Source organism: Passer montanus, unplaced genomic scaffold (assembly GCF_014805655.1).
Source record: "Passer montanus isolate IOZ18808 unplaced genomic scaffold, ASM1480565v1 scaffold302, whole genome shotgun sequence".
Classification (NCBI taxonomy): Eukaryota; Metazoa; Chordata; class Aves; order Passeriformes; family Passeridae; genus Passer; species Passer montanus.
In genome coordinates, this window is record NW_024367731.1 from 45,106 (window position 1) to 61,284 (window position 16,179).

At 46.6% G+C, this 16,179-nt stretch overlaps 1 protein-coding gene across 1 annotated transcript; it reads left to right on the forward strand.

Annotated features, from left to right (window-relative positions):
• Positions 1 to 9,080: 9,080 nt before the first annotated feature.
• LOC120504825 (interferon-induced very large GTPase 1-like) lies at positions 9,081 to 13,361 on the forward strand. The gene is made up of 4 exons (XM_039714691.1): positions 9,081 to 10,002; positions 10,277 to 10,533; positions 10,695 to 12,840; positions 13,157 to 13,361. The coding sequence occupies exons 1-3, from the start codon at positions 9,081 to 9,083 to the stop codon at positions 12,837 to 12,839; spliced, it is 3,324 nt and encodes a 1,107-aa protein (XP_039570625.1). The 3' UTR covers position 12,840; positions 13,157 to 13,361.
• Positions 13,362 to 16,179: the final 2,818 nt, after the last annotated feature.

Below are 16,179 nucleotides of genomic sequence, written 5' to 3' on the forward strand. Positions count from 1 at the left end.
CTGGGAGCAGCAGGCTGGGCCAGGCAGCAAGCAGGGCAGCCGTGGGCTGGGCAGGGATGCAGCATGTAGGCAGGGCTGTTGGATGGGCAGAGGGGCTGTGCCAGTGCTCCATGGAGCCAGGAATGCCCCTGGCTGTCTGCACTTGGGGATTGAGGAGTTCTGCTGGGAGGATGTGGGTGATGGTTAAGGCAGCACCTTGTCCAGGGCAGCTTGTGTGGCTGAGTGAGTCTGTGTGTGCCTGTGTGTGTGTCTGTGTATGTGTCTGTCTGTCTGTGGCTCTGTGTGTGTCTCTGTGTGTCTGAGCAGTCTCTGAGATATGCACTCAGCTTCAGGGTTGATCCTGCAAACAGGAAAGCAACAGGCACATCCAGGGTGTTGGGAAGGAGACCCTGGCTCTTGTGCCATCCTAGACCTGGCTCCAGCAGCCTGGTGGGAGCAATCCCCAGGGCTGCAGCTGCTGCAGAGCCTCTGCCAGGAGCCTGGGGCCTCTGACAACACCTTAGGGAAAGTCTCTGTTCTTCCTCCCCAGCCATGGCTTCGCAGGAGGACACACAGGAGGGGGATGCAAAGGCACAGCTGCTGGCAGAGGCATTCCAGAAGGAAGGACTGGATGCTGGATACTGGCTGCCCAAAATGATGCAGACCCTGGGAATCAAGTGCAAAGAAGCCCTACAACAACTGGACTATGAAGACTACCTCAGGCTGGAGTGTGAAGTACGGCACCCCTGGGAGAAGAAGGCACTCCAGAAACTCCTGAGAATATCAGATGATAAAATGACCACAAAAGAGGTGCAGAAGGAGCACTTGGAGAAGTCAAAGCAAAGACAAAAAGAGGCCAAAAAAGCTCTGAAGGATGTAACAGAAATGCTCAACAGCCATAGCCACAGCCAGGATGCTCTGAGGGAGAAAGCAGAGACTCTGTGGCAAGTCATGGAGATTCCCAAAGAGTTCTGGCCACAGCCAAAGAAACCCTTGGCAGATATGCTGGAGAGCATCCAGAAGCAGCTGGAGCAGCAGGAGCTGTCAGCAGGCAGGGGAAATGATATCCCTGACACGGAGGTGAGTCAAGAGCTGTCCCCTGAGCAGAAAAGTTTACTTTTCATAGAAGATCATATAAAAGGCTTGTGGTTCACAGAGATAAAAAATTACCTTCAAAAGGACAGTGGAGACGAAGACTCGGAGAGGCTGGAACCGGAATTGGACTCCTCTATCAGTGGGTGCTTGGATGACAAATGGGAAGAAGAGACAACGCAGGACATACTCAGAGACCTGAGAGACACTTTTGCAACACCTGCGGCCCCCAGTCAGTCCCAGTCCAAGTCAGAAAGCAGCGAATCCAAAGAAAATGAAGCCATTGCAAACCAGGAGTTCCTCCAGTTGCTCAAGCGCCTTGGACTGGAAAGCCACTATCCAAGGAAAATGGGGATGGGAGATTTCCGCACCATCTGTAAGATATCTCTGCAGGACAGCCAGCCCAGCCAGGACAAGGATCTGCCATTTTACTTCTTGCAAAAGCTGTTAACTGTGGATTACCAGGTGAGGAACCTGACTAGCTGGGACGAGAGCAACCCAGGCCTTGCAACCATGCCAAAAACCAGAGAGCAAGAGCAACAAGAATCAGACTCCTTTGTAAACTTTCTTGATAAGATGATGGAAGCAGCCCCTGAACCTGCAAGGAGGGACGGCCATGTGCACCCCATGGACCTGCAGATGGCCATCTTCCATTGTGCTGATGACTTCCTGAGACAGACCCTTGCAACCAAGCTGGCCTTCAAGCTAGACGATCCAGCAAGAAAATAACAATAGGGATCAAAAACAGAAATGAAGCAGACCTGATAGTCCAGGTGACCAAAATTATCAGGGATCTCCTGGAAGGGACTGATCCATGTTTCAGCTTGGAGGCCTGCGTGGACAAAGCTCGCCAGCATGGATTTTTAGTGGATGCAGATCAACCTGCGTGTGTGACAGCCAAAGCAAAGGCAAAGGAGCTGGTGGAGCTTCTGAAGAAAGAGAAGCTGTTGGAGATCAAATCCCGGCTGCTGCCGCTTCAAGGAAAACTGTGGTACCAGTGGTGCCAAAAGGACAAAGAACTCACTCGCTTGCAGGAGAAGAGGAACAAGAGCATTGAGCATCATCGAAGCCAAATTGAAAATGAGAAGAAAGCAATAAGAGAAAAGCAACTGAAGCAAGCTTTCCCTCTCAACCCACTGATGAAATCATTCCTTGGTTTCATCCAGGCCCAGCCAGCAGAAACCAAGAAATACTTCCTGCACTGGATGAAGGTCTTTATGGACGAGCTGCCTTGTGGTCGCCTTGAAGAGCTGAGGAGAGACTATCACAAGTTATGGTCTGAAATCCAGACAGGAAAGAAAAGCAAGAAACAACCATGGGGCAATTATGAGTTGCGGAGTCACCTGGATGCCCTCTCTAATGAAATCAATGATTCATCCATTGGCCTGGAGCACATTCTAATGAGCCAGGCCAACAAAATTCGGAATGGGGAGTTGCAGAGTGTCACCAGAGAACACCTTGAAGGGCTGGTGCAAGAGACAAGTGATGCCATTGAGAAAGAAGTGGAAAAGTATTTCAGGGAAGACAGTGACTGTGAGACACTGATCCAGTGGAAATCAAGCACGGAGCTAAAGCTGAAAGAATTAAAAGAGACTCTTCTTCATGAAACCAAAAAGAAATGTGAGAATCTTATTGAGCTACAGAAGGAGCAGACGAAAGTGGATGCAAGGAAGTTGCAATATGAAGGTGAGCTCCTGAGAAGGAGTCAGGAGCTGGCTGTGAGTCTGAAAGGGAAGAGCCTCACTGAGAGAGAACTGAAGGACAACTTTACTCTTGTCTGGAACATGTGGATTGCCGAAGTCTCCTGTGCTGCTCCTCCTCCACAACAGGTGGATATCAATTCAGAAATCGAAGATGTCCTTGTAGAGCATTTTAAGGAGCCGGGTATCTATGCACGCATCAGGTCATATCCCAAAGGCAGAAGATTTTCTTTTGAAGTGCCGAAACACATCATTAAGAAAAGGCATTTAGGCAATATCCCAGATCCCAGGAACATTTCCAATACTGATGTGATCAACTTTCAGCACATCACAGACAACATCATAGAGTGTGTGAAGACAAACATTGCTAAGAAGGAAGAGGAGAAATGCGATTACAGTCGAAATTTTATTCATGAAATACTCAATGAAGTACGGAAAGGTGTGGACTCTGTCCCCAGCAATGCAGAAGGTGCATTTAACAGAGAGTACAGCATAGATTTGTCTCTGTATCTGTGCACAATGGCAGCAGAAAGGTTTAAAGCCATGCACGAAGCATTCCAGAAGGCAAATGACCCAGTTGTGTACCTGAGCAGCAAGAGAGAAGATTTCTTCCAATGTTTCCAGATTTCCTGCCAAGGAGCCACTTCTGTCACAATTTTTGCTGTTTTCTTTTGTCACAAGATTGAACCAGCTCTTCGCGAGGCAGTCTATGAGAGGACGGCTAAAGTCATCGCTGAGGACATGCAGGATAACGTCCCAGATTTCCAGGGCAACAGAGCCAATCTGGAAGTTTACATCCTGAAATACCTGGCAGAAGAGGAAAATTTTGAGTATTTCAAGCAGTACCTTACATCTCCAAAACAGTTTTTTGAGACTTACATTGAGACACGAGTTAGGAATCACTGTTTAGATGGGAGTCAGAGGCTGAGGAATTTTTTAGATTCCTCCCTTGATTATTTCTGCAAAAAAATCCAGTCAGCTCTTTCAAAATCAACCCAAATTTTCAAAGACAGAAAAGACAGGGAAGACAAAGTCTCTCTCTGGCTGGATGAATTTTGCAGGCAACTGTCAGAGGTGATCAATTTGCCCAGAAGTGACCTGAAGGGCATTGACCAACAGGAGGTCACAGACATTGAGTTCCTGAGCAGGGCCATGGCAGAAGCTCTGGCTGCCCTAAAAGTCAGGCTCATGAAAGAATTGGCTGATGCTGACCTGAGCTGGTTTCCAAGGCAACCTCACACTATCTTGGCAGAACATTTTTCTGGGTGCTGGGAGCAGTGTCCCTTTTGCGGGGCTGTCTGCACAAACACAATGCGGGGTCACGATGGAGACCATCAGCTGGTCTTGCATCGCCCACGAGCTTTGATGGGAGCCACATGGGTGATTCGCTTTCTTGGCTTAGAGTATAATACACACAAACTGGTCATTGATATTTGTTCCAGCCTTGTTGCAAGTGACTGCACATTCAAAACTCATGGTGGCCAATGGTTCTCCTTCAAGAAATACCGGAATGCTGGACCTCCTTATTCCACTTGGAAAATTCTTCCTGATTCATCCATGCTGGCGTACTGGAAGTGGTTTGTGTCTCATTTCAGAACACAACTGGAAGCTTTGTACAACAGGAAGTTTCAGGGCAAAGGAAAAATCCCTGAGGCGTGGCAGAGAATTACCAAGCAGGAAGCACTGTCCAAGCTGGAGAAGTGTTAGGCCACGTCCATGGGAAGGTATAACCACAGCAGCTTTGCAGTTTAGGAAGACTTTGTACCAGGCTCTCCACAAGATGCACGTACAATGACAACTCAATCCCAGTGAAGACAATGGTGTAAGAGCAGCAGGGGGTAGGACGGTTGGGACGGACGGAGAGTAGAGATCTCTGAAACCAGGTTGTGGAACTTGCAGTTTAATGCAAAGGGTGTGAGTGCAGGGGCCCTGCTTGGAGCTGGCAGCTGCAGCTCGGAGCAGGCCCAAGAGAAGTAAAGAGAGTGGTAAAGAGAAAGAAGGCAAGAGCATGGTAAAGAGAGAATGAAAGAGTAAGAGTGGATCAGAGAGCAAGGGTTCTGTTACAAGAGAATAAATCTTCTGTGTTGAATATTGTGATTCTCACTAACCAATCTAATACAAGATACAAATCGTATAGCATTTACATACAGCCTATAAGAATCATTACATTACTCTTCTGTGTTACATTTCATATCCTAAAAACGACTATTTGGACTCTTTCTGCTAAGCTAGTAGGGTCTGCTCTGACCCTTGGACCTGTCTGCAGGCAGAGGGCATTGTTTCATCAAAAGGGCATTACCTTCAGCCGGCCATATCATTGTTTTCCATTTGTTTAGTTACTAAGGTATTACAAAACTTGCTTTCATTTCAATCTTGCTTATAGTTTCCATAGTCTCAAAATCTTTTCCCAGGCAATCATATTTATACAGCTTTCCTGTTTCATCTTCCCCAACAAATGGTATCTAACTTTTCTCAAATTTAGTGAAATTAGCAGTGTTACTGCACCCATCACTCAGCAATTCTCTCATTTCACGAGAAAGCCAGAATTCTCTTGCCTGTTTACCCTAAACATTTCCCTCAACTTTGTCCTAGAGCCAAAGCAAACCCCCCCTTTGGGGTGACTGGTCTTGTGGCCAAGGCTGAGCCCAAGGGCCAGGGATGGCGCGAAGGCAGCACTCAAAGCACTCCTTGGATCAGATGCTGTGAGACAAGAAGGGACAGTGCCCCAGAGGCAGTTTTCCTGCAGCGAGGTATGCAAGCGATGTGCGGCCACACAGTGGAGGTCTGCCGGCTAGCAATACCCTTGGCGGCCGGAGGGCACACACGGGGATATCTGCCCCCAATCTCTGCTGAGATTGCCCTGGGTGGCAGTGATTGCAGCAGCATGGGTGACACTGCAGTGGCTCAGCACAAAGATCCCGAAGTAAAGGAAACAGGGAAAGGACACTTGCCTGAGTCTCCAAAGAAATTTTATTTCCCAAAGGGGATCAGGAGCAAATGCCAAAGAAAAAAGGGGGTTTTCTCTTCTTGGTTCAGCTTTTTCGGAGGTCTGTGGCCAGGCAGAGGAGGTTCTTCAGGTTCTACTGAACAGATCTTATTGATTTCCTGATCTTTGACCAAAACAAAGCCAAACAGTTCAAGGGGAAAAAAACCAAAAACTGCTCAATTATTGCTGCTGCAGCTTCTTCAAGACTAGGGAAGGGGAAAAAAAACCTTCTTCCTTCAGGCAAAAAGAACCCAAGCCATCTAAGCAACAAAATAATGTTGTCACAGGGCATCTAATCCAAGCACACCCAGGAGTGAGGCTTTGTACGAAGCCTGCATAAAAGCCCCAAGGCTGTCGTTGGTGCCTTGGAGTGGCTACCTGGAACAGAGACTAGACAAGGTTAAGAAAATAAAAGTAGGCATTTATTAAAGTATGGGGAGGCAGCTGGGCAGTGGAGCAGGGAGTACTGTGGAGATGATGGATGGTGCAGACATCCTGGCTCTTGTGGGGGAGAAACCATGGGGAGTTCAAACAGAAATGTAAGGGGGAAAGCAAAAAGGAATGTAGTGCTTTAAGCAAGTAATGCAAGACTGCAGGTCTTGCTTGGGGTTAAGCAACGTAGCTGAAAAACACTAGGAATGTGATTATTGCTTGGCAGTGGAAAATTTTGTGTGAAACACTTAGAGTATATTTACCCACCTCTAGAAGTAACAGACAACTTCATGGCTTCACTGTATCAACAATAAAGAACTTCTTGCTAACATCTATGGGAAGTCTTGTCTCTCAATCACCAAATTAAAGTCCTTCAGTAGGAACACCATGGGCAGTCAGAAGCCTCCCAGAGGCTACACTCAAAATGGACGATGGCCACAAGTTTTTCATACAGTTACAAGTTTGGTCCATTTATGTATCAGAGGTTAATCTTCCAATTACAGCTTCAGGTATTGAAGTCCTTTACCCCCAGTTTTCTCCTCCCCAACTCACCTTCTGGGGCCTGAGACAGTGGGGTGTCCTTGATTTTAAGGTCTAGAAGAATTGTTTTGTCTAAATAAAACGGGAGAACAGTGGCTGACAGGCTACTGGAGTTTTAGAGTTATACCCTAAATCAGCACAGGATCGAAAAAATGTAAAAGCCGAATCCTGAGGTATCACTGTCCCTTCTCTGGACCCCTTTAAACCTACAGGAACCATTTGAACCATTTCTGGGCATAAAGCAGAAAATAAGGGACAAGAGTATCATCATAGAATCACCCCTACACCCTGTTCGCTTGCAAATAGCACACTGATCATAGTCATTGTTGAAAATGTCTTCAACGTGTTCTGCCTCTTCCCCAACAACTCCTCTCTCTCCTCTGGGACCCATTAGAGCAGCCGTGAGTTCCTTCTGGGGCCTGAGACAGTGGGGTGTCCTTGATTTTAAGGCCTAGAAGAATTGTTTTGTCTAAGTAAAACGGGAGAACAGTGGCTGACAGGCTACTGGAGTGTCTTATGGAGAAGTCTCCATAACCTTCACAAGAGGGACTTCTCTCCCTAAGTGAACTGAAGAAAGACTATTGTAGAGGTGGTAAATTGACTGGAAAATTTAAGTTTTGTTTCTTTACAGTATCAGTGGGAAAGAAAATGTTGTGGGGAGAGGAGAAGTGTTCGGGAAGGTTTGTTTGATTCTTATCACTTTTTTTCATTTTAGCTACTGTTAATAAAATTTTCTGTATACCCTCTTAAATTTTGGAGCCTACTTTGCCTTTCTTCTAATGCTGTCTTGAAGCAGGAAATGAGTGCACTGGTGATTAACCAGCACTGCAGCCCACCACACTCATCAATGCATTAGTTAGGAAATCTCAAAATTAGTGTTTCTGCCAGGTTTTGAACTGAAACCACTACAGGAAGTTCCTGACATGGCTACACCCATCGACGCAGGGGGAGAGAGGGGATGGGGGAGCATCAGGGAGACCCTGTGCAGAGTAGAAACACCCTCGGGCCAATTGCCCCTCTAGATGGAAAGGGGGTTTAGGGGCTTGGGAAGAGGATGAGGGAAAGGAATTTTGAACTGGTGAACTGAAACTTTTCCCAAATCACTCCTCAAATCATTCCCCATTTTTACCATTGACTTAAGAATAATGTAAAACAAAGAGTAAAACTTCCCCAAAGAAATTAGAAAGAAGACAGTCATAGTTAAAGATATAGATCTCTTAGGATTCCCCTTAGAAAAGTTAAAATTCCCTGCTACAAGGGTACCCACAACTTGGAGATAAACATCGCTTTGAGGAAGGATAAGTTAAGGACAGGTAAGTTGATTTCTCACCCTCAGGCTTCTCTCCCACGCCGATCAGTGAAAGGGGAGAAAGAAAAAGTGAAAAAGGTGACTCCAATATATATATATGAAGTTCACCATCTTTCTTCAGGTCAAACTAAACCCACTGGGTGGGTGGTCACTAGTTGACCAGCTTTTGGGTTTTTTCTGGCTTCTTTCGGGGGTCCCGTTCACCTTTCAGATAACACTCCTTAGAACGCAAGTGGTTCTCCTCAAGGAAGTGGCTGTCCCGAAACCAGCTTGTAGCACAAGGCTGGTGGAGATTCTTCTCCAGGGATGCCCTAAATGGGGCCCCTGTTCAGGCGCCACCTGTCACAGCAGATGGAAATGGTAGAGTACCACGACCTTCCCAGAAAAGCGTGTTTAAAAAGATGTCCTGGGTGCACAGGCACGTCTCTCTCATGCTGAGGGATTTCAGCCCTTGGGTGATTTCAGCCATGAGAGATGCAGAAGGAAAGGACGGAGTCTTCATATGGGGTTCAACGTAGAGTCTTTATGGAGCTCCTACTGCAAAGGGGTCCATACACAAAGAACAGGCGTTTCTATGGCAGGTCCTGATGACAGCCTTGCTGTTTCCTTAGTTTGTTTCCAAGGAGGAACTCGATCCCGAGTTATGCCCTGAATGTGCTCGGTGCCTCTCTGCGGGCACTGACACACTCACATGCGGCTTTTTCCCTATTCCTACAGCAATGGGAAGCCGTGCAGGGGCTGCCAAGGGTGCCTGGGGGCTGGTCCAGGGTGTGGCTGGGCTGGAGTTTATGTTGTCCAGGGCAGCCTCTGGCTCCTGAGAATGAACCAGCGCTGGCAGTGCTCCAGTGGGAGGGAATTTGGGAGGGGACAGGGGTGTGAAAAGTGTCTCAAGTGGACAAGCTCCTGCAGTGACCCTGAGCCCACAGTTCCCTTCCTGAGCAGCTCTCCTGCACTGAGGCTCTGCTGTCCAGGGTGCAGCTGGACATGGGATTTGGATTCGTTGATCAGTGGGTGCTTGGATGACAAATGGGATGAAGAGAGGATGCAGAACATACTCAGAGTCCCTGAAGACACTTTTGCAACACCTGAGGTTTCCAGTCAGTCCCAGTCCAAGTCAGAAAGCAGCGAATCCAAAGAAAACGAAGTCATTGCCAACCAGGAGTTCGTCCAGTTGCTCAAGCGCCTTGGACTGGAAAGTCACTATCCAAGGAAAATGGGGATGGGAGATTTCCGCACCATCTGTAAGATATCCCTGCAGGATAGCCAGCCCAGCCAGGACACAGAACTGCCATTTTACTTCTTGCAAAAGCTGTTAACTGTGGATTACCGGGTGAGGTACCTGACTTGCTGGGAAGACAGCAACCCAAAACTTGCAGCCCTGCCAAAAACCACCACAAAAAAGCACCAATACTCAGACACCTTTGAACAATTTTTTGATGATTTAGAGGAAGCGACCCCTGAACGTGCAAGCAGGGACGGCCGTGTGCACTACATGGACCTGCAGATGGCCATCTTCCATTGTGCTGATGACTTCCTGAGACAGACCCTTGCAACCAAGCTGGCCTTCTGCCAACTGGCAGTGCCTCTGCTGCTGCCCAACCCGAGCACTTCACGCATCGAGTTCCTGCTCTACGCCCTCAGCCAAATCCAAAGGAGCTGGAAAGAAGTGGAGAAGTCAGGAAAGCAGGCCCCAACAAAGAGTTACAGCAACAAACTCATCTTTCAGGCACAGACACCCATTGTGTCCTTCATCCGCATTGGCAGCTCCGCCTCCTCTTCCAAGTCCCGGCTCCTGAACCCTCTGCTGAGCAAACGCAAACACGACACTTTCTTCCACCGCAACTGCAGAGGCAGCACCAGAGAGCGTTTGCTGATGGAAGGGATGGTGGAGATTGCCTGGTACTGCCCCGGTGGAAGCCCTGATGACACCTTTGAGCGCTGCGTGGCTTTCTGTAACCTGCATGGTGATGCCAGGGATCACGGAGCACAGCTGCAGTTCCTGCAGGAGATATCTGCTGTGAATGTGGCTCTTGCAAGTTGTGGTCTGAAATTCTGTCACGAAAGAAAAGCAAGAAAAAACCCAGTGTGAGTGCTGATTTGCCAAGTGGCTTGGATGCCCTCTCTAATGAAATCAACGATTCATCCATTGGCCTGGAGCACATTCTGAGAGAGGTAGGGCAGATTTATGAAGCTCTGCAATTTTGAAACCCAAGGATGAAAATTTTTTCAAATTGCCAGAAATTGCAGCAGAGCTGATGGTTTCCGGGTATCCCATGGAGCTGTTGGATGGGGACGCTTCTTACCTGCCCTTGTGCTGGGTGGGAGCAATCTTTGACAGCTTAATTGAGAGGCTGGGGGACAAACGAGTGTTTGTGCTCTCCGTGCTCGGCATCCAGAGCACAGGCAAGTCCACCCTGCTGAATGCCATGTTTGGCCTGCAGTTCAACGTCAGCGCAGGGAGATGCACCCGCGGAGCCTTCATGCAGCTCATCCCGGTGGGCGAGGAGCTGCAGCAAGACTTGGGCTTTGATTTTGTGCTGGTGGTTGACACAGAGGGACTCCGTGCCATTGAGATGGCCAATAAACAGTCCCTGAACCATGACAAAGAACTGGCCACCTTTGTCATTGGTGTTGGCAACGTCACTGTGATCAATAGGTCAACAAAATTCAGAATGGTGACTTGCAGAAAGTCACCACAGCACACCTTGAAGGGCTGGTGAGAGAGACAAGTGATGCCATTGAGAAAGAAGTGGAAAAGTATTTTACGGAAGAGAATGACCGTGGGATACTGGTCCAGTGGAAATCAAGCTCAGCGTTGAAGCTGAAAGAACTGAAAGAGGCTCTGCTTGATGAAACACAAAAGAAATGTGAGAATTTTATTGAGCTACAGAAGGAGCAGAGGAAACTGGATACAAGGAAGTTGCAATATGAAGATGAGCTCCTGAGAAGGAGTCGGGAGCTGGCTGTGAGTCTGAAGGGGAAGAGCCTCAGTGAGAGAGAACTGGAGGACAACTTTACTCTTGTCTGGAACCAGTGGATTGCCGAAGTCTCCCGTGATGCTCGTCCTCAGGAACGGGTGGATATCGATGCAGAAATTGAAGATATTCTTGTAGAGCATTTTAAGGAGCCGGGTATCCATGCTCGGATCAGGTCATATCCCAAAGGCAGAGGATTTTCTATTGATCCAGAGAAACACATCATGAAGAAAAAGCATTATGTCCTTTTCCAAGGTTTCAGGAGTATTTCCAATACTGATGCGATCAACTTTCAGCACATCACAGACAACATCATAGCGTGTGTGAAGACAAACATTGCTAAGAAGGAAGAGGAGAAACGGGATTACAGTCGAAATTTTATTCATGAAGTGCTCAATGAAGTACAGAAAGGTGTGGACTCTGTCCCCAGCAATGCAGAATGTACTTTTAACAGAGAGTACAGCATTGATTTGTCTCTGTATCTGTGCAGAATGGCAGCAGGAAGATTTAAAGCCATGCATGAAGCATTCCAAAAGGCAAATGACCCAGTTGTGTACCTGAGCAGCAAGAGAGAAGATTTCTTCCAATGTTTCCAGATTTCCTGCCAAGGAGCCACTTCTGTCACAACTTTTGTTGTTTTCCTTTGTCATAAGATTGAACCAGCTCTTTGCAGTGCAGTCTATGAGAGAACGGCTAAAGACATCGCTGAGGACATGCAGGGCAAATTCCCAGATTTCAGGGGCAGCAGAGCCAATCTGGAACTTTGCATCCTGAAATACCTGGCAGAAGAGGAAAACTTTGAGTATTTCAAGCAGTACCTTACATCTCCAAAACAGTTTTGTGAGACTTATATTGAGACATGTGTTAGGAATTACTGTTTAGATGGGAATAGGAGGCTGGGGATGTTTTTAGATTCTTCCCTTGATATTCTCTGTCAAAAAATCCTGTCTGCTGTTTCAAAATCAACCCAAATTGTCAAAGACAGAAAATACAGGGAAGACAAAGTCTCTCTTTGGCTGGATGAATTTTGCAGGGAACTGTCAGAGGTGATCAACTTGCCCAGAAGTGACCTGAAGGGCATTGAGCACCAGGAGGTCACAGACATTGAGTTCCTGAGCAGGGCCATGACAGAAGCTCTGGCTGCCCTAAAAGACACGCTTGTTAATGAATTGGCTGATGCTGACCTGAGCTGGTTTCCAAGGCAGCCTCACACCATCCTGGCAGAGCATTTTTCGAGGTGCTGGGCACAGTGTCCCTTTTGTGGGGCTGTCTGCACAAACACCATGTGGAATCATGATGGAGACCATCAGCTGGTCTTCCATCGCCCACAAGCTTTGTTGGGATGCACATGGTGGGAATGTTCATCTGGCATGGAGAATGATACACATGAAATGAACATTGATATTTGTTCCAGCCTTGTTGCAAGTGACTACACATTCAGAGTTGGTGGTGGCCGATGGATCCCATACAAGAGATACCGGGATGCTGGACCCCCGTATTCCACTTGGAACATTCTTCCTGATACCTCCATGCAGGCGTACTGGAAATGGTTTGTGTCTCATTTCAGGACACAACTGGAAGATCTGTACAATGGGAAATTTCAGGGCAAAGGAGAAATCCCTGAGGCCTGGCAGAGAATTTCCAAGCAGGAAGCACTGACTGAGCTGGACAAGTGCAGCCCATGTCCTCAGAAAGGAAGAACTACAAGGTTTTCACAAATTAAAACAGCTTTGGCCGAGGCTCTCCCGAAAATAAACTTACAATATGATGCTCTCATGCCACGTGGAAATTATAGTTTCCAATTCTTCACAAATTTCAGGAAATAAGGCACACCACTGCAGCCTTTTCTCATTAACTCAGTCCTTTGTGATTAAGCCAGAATCCTCTTGCCTGTTTGTCATAAACATTTCCCTCAGCTTCTATCTAGAGCCAAACCAAATTCCCTCCTTGGGGCGATCAGCCTCATGGCCAAGCCGCAGCCCAAGGTCCAGGGATGGGGCAAAGACAGCATTTAAAGCACTCCTTGGATCAGCTGCTGCGAGACAAGAAGGGACAGTGCCCCAAAGGCAGTTTTCCTGCAGCAAGGAGCTGTCCTGCTTGGAGAAAGGGCTGCAGGGCATGAAGCCAAATTTCAGGAAATAAGGCACACTACTCCAGCCTTTTCTCATTAACTCATTCCTTTGTGATTAAGCCAGAATCCTCTTGCCTGTTTGCCATAAACATTTCCCTCATCTTTTACCTAGAGCCAAACCGAATTCCCTCCTTGGGGCGATCAGCCTCATAGCCAAGCCGCAGCCCAAGGGCCAGGGATGGGGCAAAGACAGCATTCAAAGCACTCCTTGGATCAGCTGTTACAGGCAGAGCAGGTCCTTCAGGTTCTACTGAATAGATCCTGTTGATTTCCTGATCTTTGACCAAAACAAAGCCAAACAGTTCAAGGGGAAAAAAAAAAAAAAAAAAAAAAAAAAAAAAAAACGCTCCAAAGGTTGTCTCTCCCCCTTTTTTAAGTGTCCTCTCTGCTGAGCAAAAGCCTTTGGAAAGCCCCATGTGGAGAATGCTGTCTGCCAGCACCCTTCCACAGCAGCTCTCAGATTCAGGGTCCTTTCTCTTCTTGGTTCAGCTTTTTCGGAGGTCTGTGGCCAGGCAGAGGAGGTTCTTCAGGTTCTACTGAACAGATCTTATTGATTTCCTGATCTTTGACCAAAACAAAGCCAAACAGTTCAAGGGGAAAAAAAAAAAAAAAAAAAAAAAAAAAAAAAAAAAAAAGCAAGCTGCTCAAGGATTGCTGCTGCAGCTTCTTCAAGGCCAGGGAAAGGGAAAAAAACTTCTTGCTTCAGCCAAAAAAACCCAAGCCACCTAAGCAACAAAATAATGCTGTCACAGGGCATCCAATCCAAGCACACCCAGGAGTGAGGCTATGAACCAAGCCTGCACTAAAGCCCCAAGACTGTGATTGGTGCCTTGGAGTGGCTACCTGGAACAGAGACTAGACAAGGTTAAGAAAATAAAAGTAGGCATTTATTAAAGTATGGGGAGGCAGCTGGGCAGTGGAGCAGGGAGTACTGTGGAGATGATGGATGGTGCAGACATCCTGGCTCTTGTGGGGGAGAAACCATGGGGAGTTCAAACAGAAATGTAAGGGGGAAAGCAAAAAGGAATGTAGAGCTTTAAGTAAGTCACGTTAGGCTGCAGGTGCTTGGGCTTAGCAATGTAGCTAAGAAACACTAGGAATGTGATTATTGCTTGGCAGTGGAAATTTTTATCTAAACCTATTAGAGTATATATACCCAGCTCTAGAGATAACAGACGGCTTCATAGCTTCACTGTATCAACAATAAAGAACTTCTTGCTAACATCTATGGGAATTCTTGTCTCTCAATCACCAAATTAAAGTCCTTCAGTAGGAACACCATGGGCAGACAGAAGCCTCCCAGAGGCTACACTCAAAATGGACGATGGTCACAAGTTTTTCATACAGTTATAAGTTTGGTCCATTTATGTGTCAGAGGTTAATCTTCCAATTACAGCTTCAGGTATTGAAGTCCTTTACCCCCAGTTTTCTCCTCCCCAACTCACTTTCTGGGGCTTGAGACAGTGGGGTGTCCTTGATTTTAAAGCCTAGAAGAATTGTTTTGTCTAAATAAAACGGGAGAACAGTGGCTGACAGGCTACTGGAATTTTAGAGTTATACCCTAAATCAGTACAGGATCAAAAAAATGTAAAAGCCGAATCCTGAGGTATCACTGTCCCTTCTCTGGACCCTTTTAAACCTACAGGAACCATTTCTGGGCAGAGAGCAGAAAATAAGGGACAAGAGTATCATCATAGAATCACCCCTACACCCTATTCCCTTGCAAATAGCACACAATGATCATAGTCATCATTGAAAATGTCTTCAACGTGTTCTGCCTCTTCCCCAACAACTCCTCTCTCTCCTCTGGGACCCATTAGAGCAGCCATGAGTTCTCCATCTTGGTCTCCCTAAGCCAACCCTGTGTTATTACATAATTTCCATGCAGTTTCTAACCATTTATTTACATTTCTGGAGTCCTCTGCCCCCAATCTCTGTAACTTCCTCGTAATGTCTGGAGCCAATTGTCCCATAATTGTGGCTGCCATGTGTAACAAAATCTCCTTCTCTGTCAGGGTCCCTGTTAGCAAATTTCCCATCTGCATCCATGAATCGTTGATGGAAATTGGAAAGAGACTCATTCTTTCTTTGGATTACATTATACAATTCTGACTTAATTATAACCTCTTTCTAGCCGACATCCTTTAGGTTAGGGTGAAAGGTAAAAAGGATTTTAGCAGACGCTGGATTAACTTCCTCTCATTTAGACATCATTTGGATGTCTTAATTCCATGGTGGCTCACTGTTTTAAGGGTTTTTCTTGCAAAATTTGCTGAGGTGCTTCCTCATCTGCATACCAGCTCTGATGTCACCTCCCCCCCTCCTCAGTCTCAGGTGTCATCCTTCAGGAAGCAGCAGGGGGACACCCGAGCTGATTTCCGACCATCAACAGGTAATGAAAGAAGAACTATTAACAACAGGAGATTACAACATGCAGTTATTAACAACAAATAGTTAAAACTCCAACTTAGCAGCAACTGGTTTAACTTGTTAACTGGAACTTAAAAAACAATACTCCATAAGTTGGCATGGCCCATTGACAAACTGTGGTAAGGCTTGTGGAAATGGGAAGGACTTCACGATGACAGGGTTCCTCAGGCGGCTGTTATTTGTGACGAAATTGAGAACCACGAGAGAATTGTTTTTTCCTCTTATGGAGAAGTCTCCATAACCTTAACAAGAGGGACTTCTCTTCCTAAGTGAACTGAAGAAAGACTATTGTAGAGGTGGTAAATTGACTGGAAAATTTAAGTTTTGTTTCTTTACAGTATCAGTGGGAAAGAAAAGGTTGTGGGGGGAGGAGAAGTGTTCTGGAGGGTTTGTTTGATTCTTATTACTTTTTTTTCATTTTAGCTACTGTTAATAGAATTTTCTTTATACCCTTTTAGAGTTTGGAGCCTACTTTGCCTTTCTTCTAATGCTGTCTTGCAGCAGGAAATGAGTGCACTGGTGATTAACCAGCACTGCAGCCCACCACACTCATCAATGCATTAGTTAGGAAATCTCAAAATTAGTGTTTCTGCCAGGTTTTGAAC

What these genes read in the sequence shown, in the direction of transcription:
- LOC120504825 (XM_039714691.1), top strand. Translation starts at nt 9,081, where the DNA reads ATGCAGAACATACTCAGAGTCCCTGAAGACACTTTTGCAACACCTGAG. An exon ending in GGCTTTCTGTAACCTGCATG is followed by an intron (nt 10,003 to 10,276) that starts GTGATGCCAGGG and finishes TCAAATTGCCAG; the next exon opens with AAATTGCAGCAGAGCTGATG. An exon ending in CCTTCATGCAGCTCATCCCG is followed by an intron (nt 10,534 to 10,694) that starts GTGGGCGAGGAG and finishes TGTGATCAATAG; the next exon opens with GTCAACAAAATTCAGAATGG.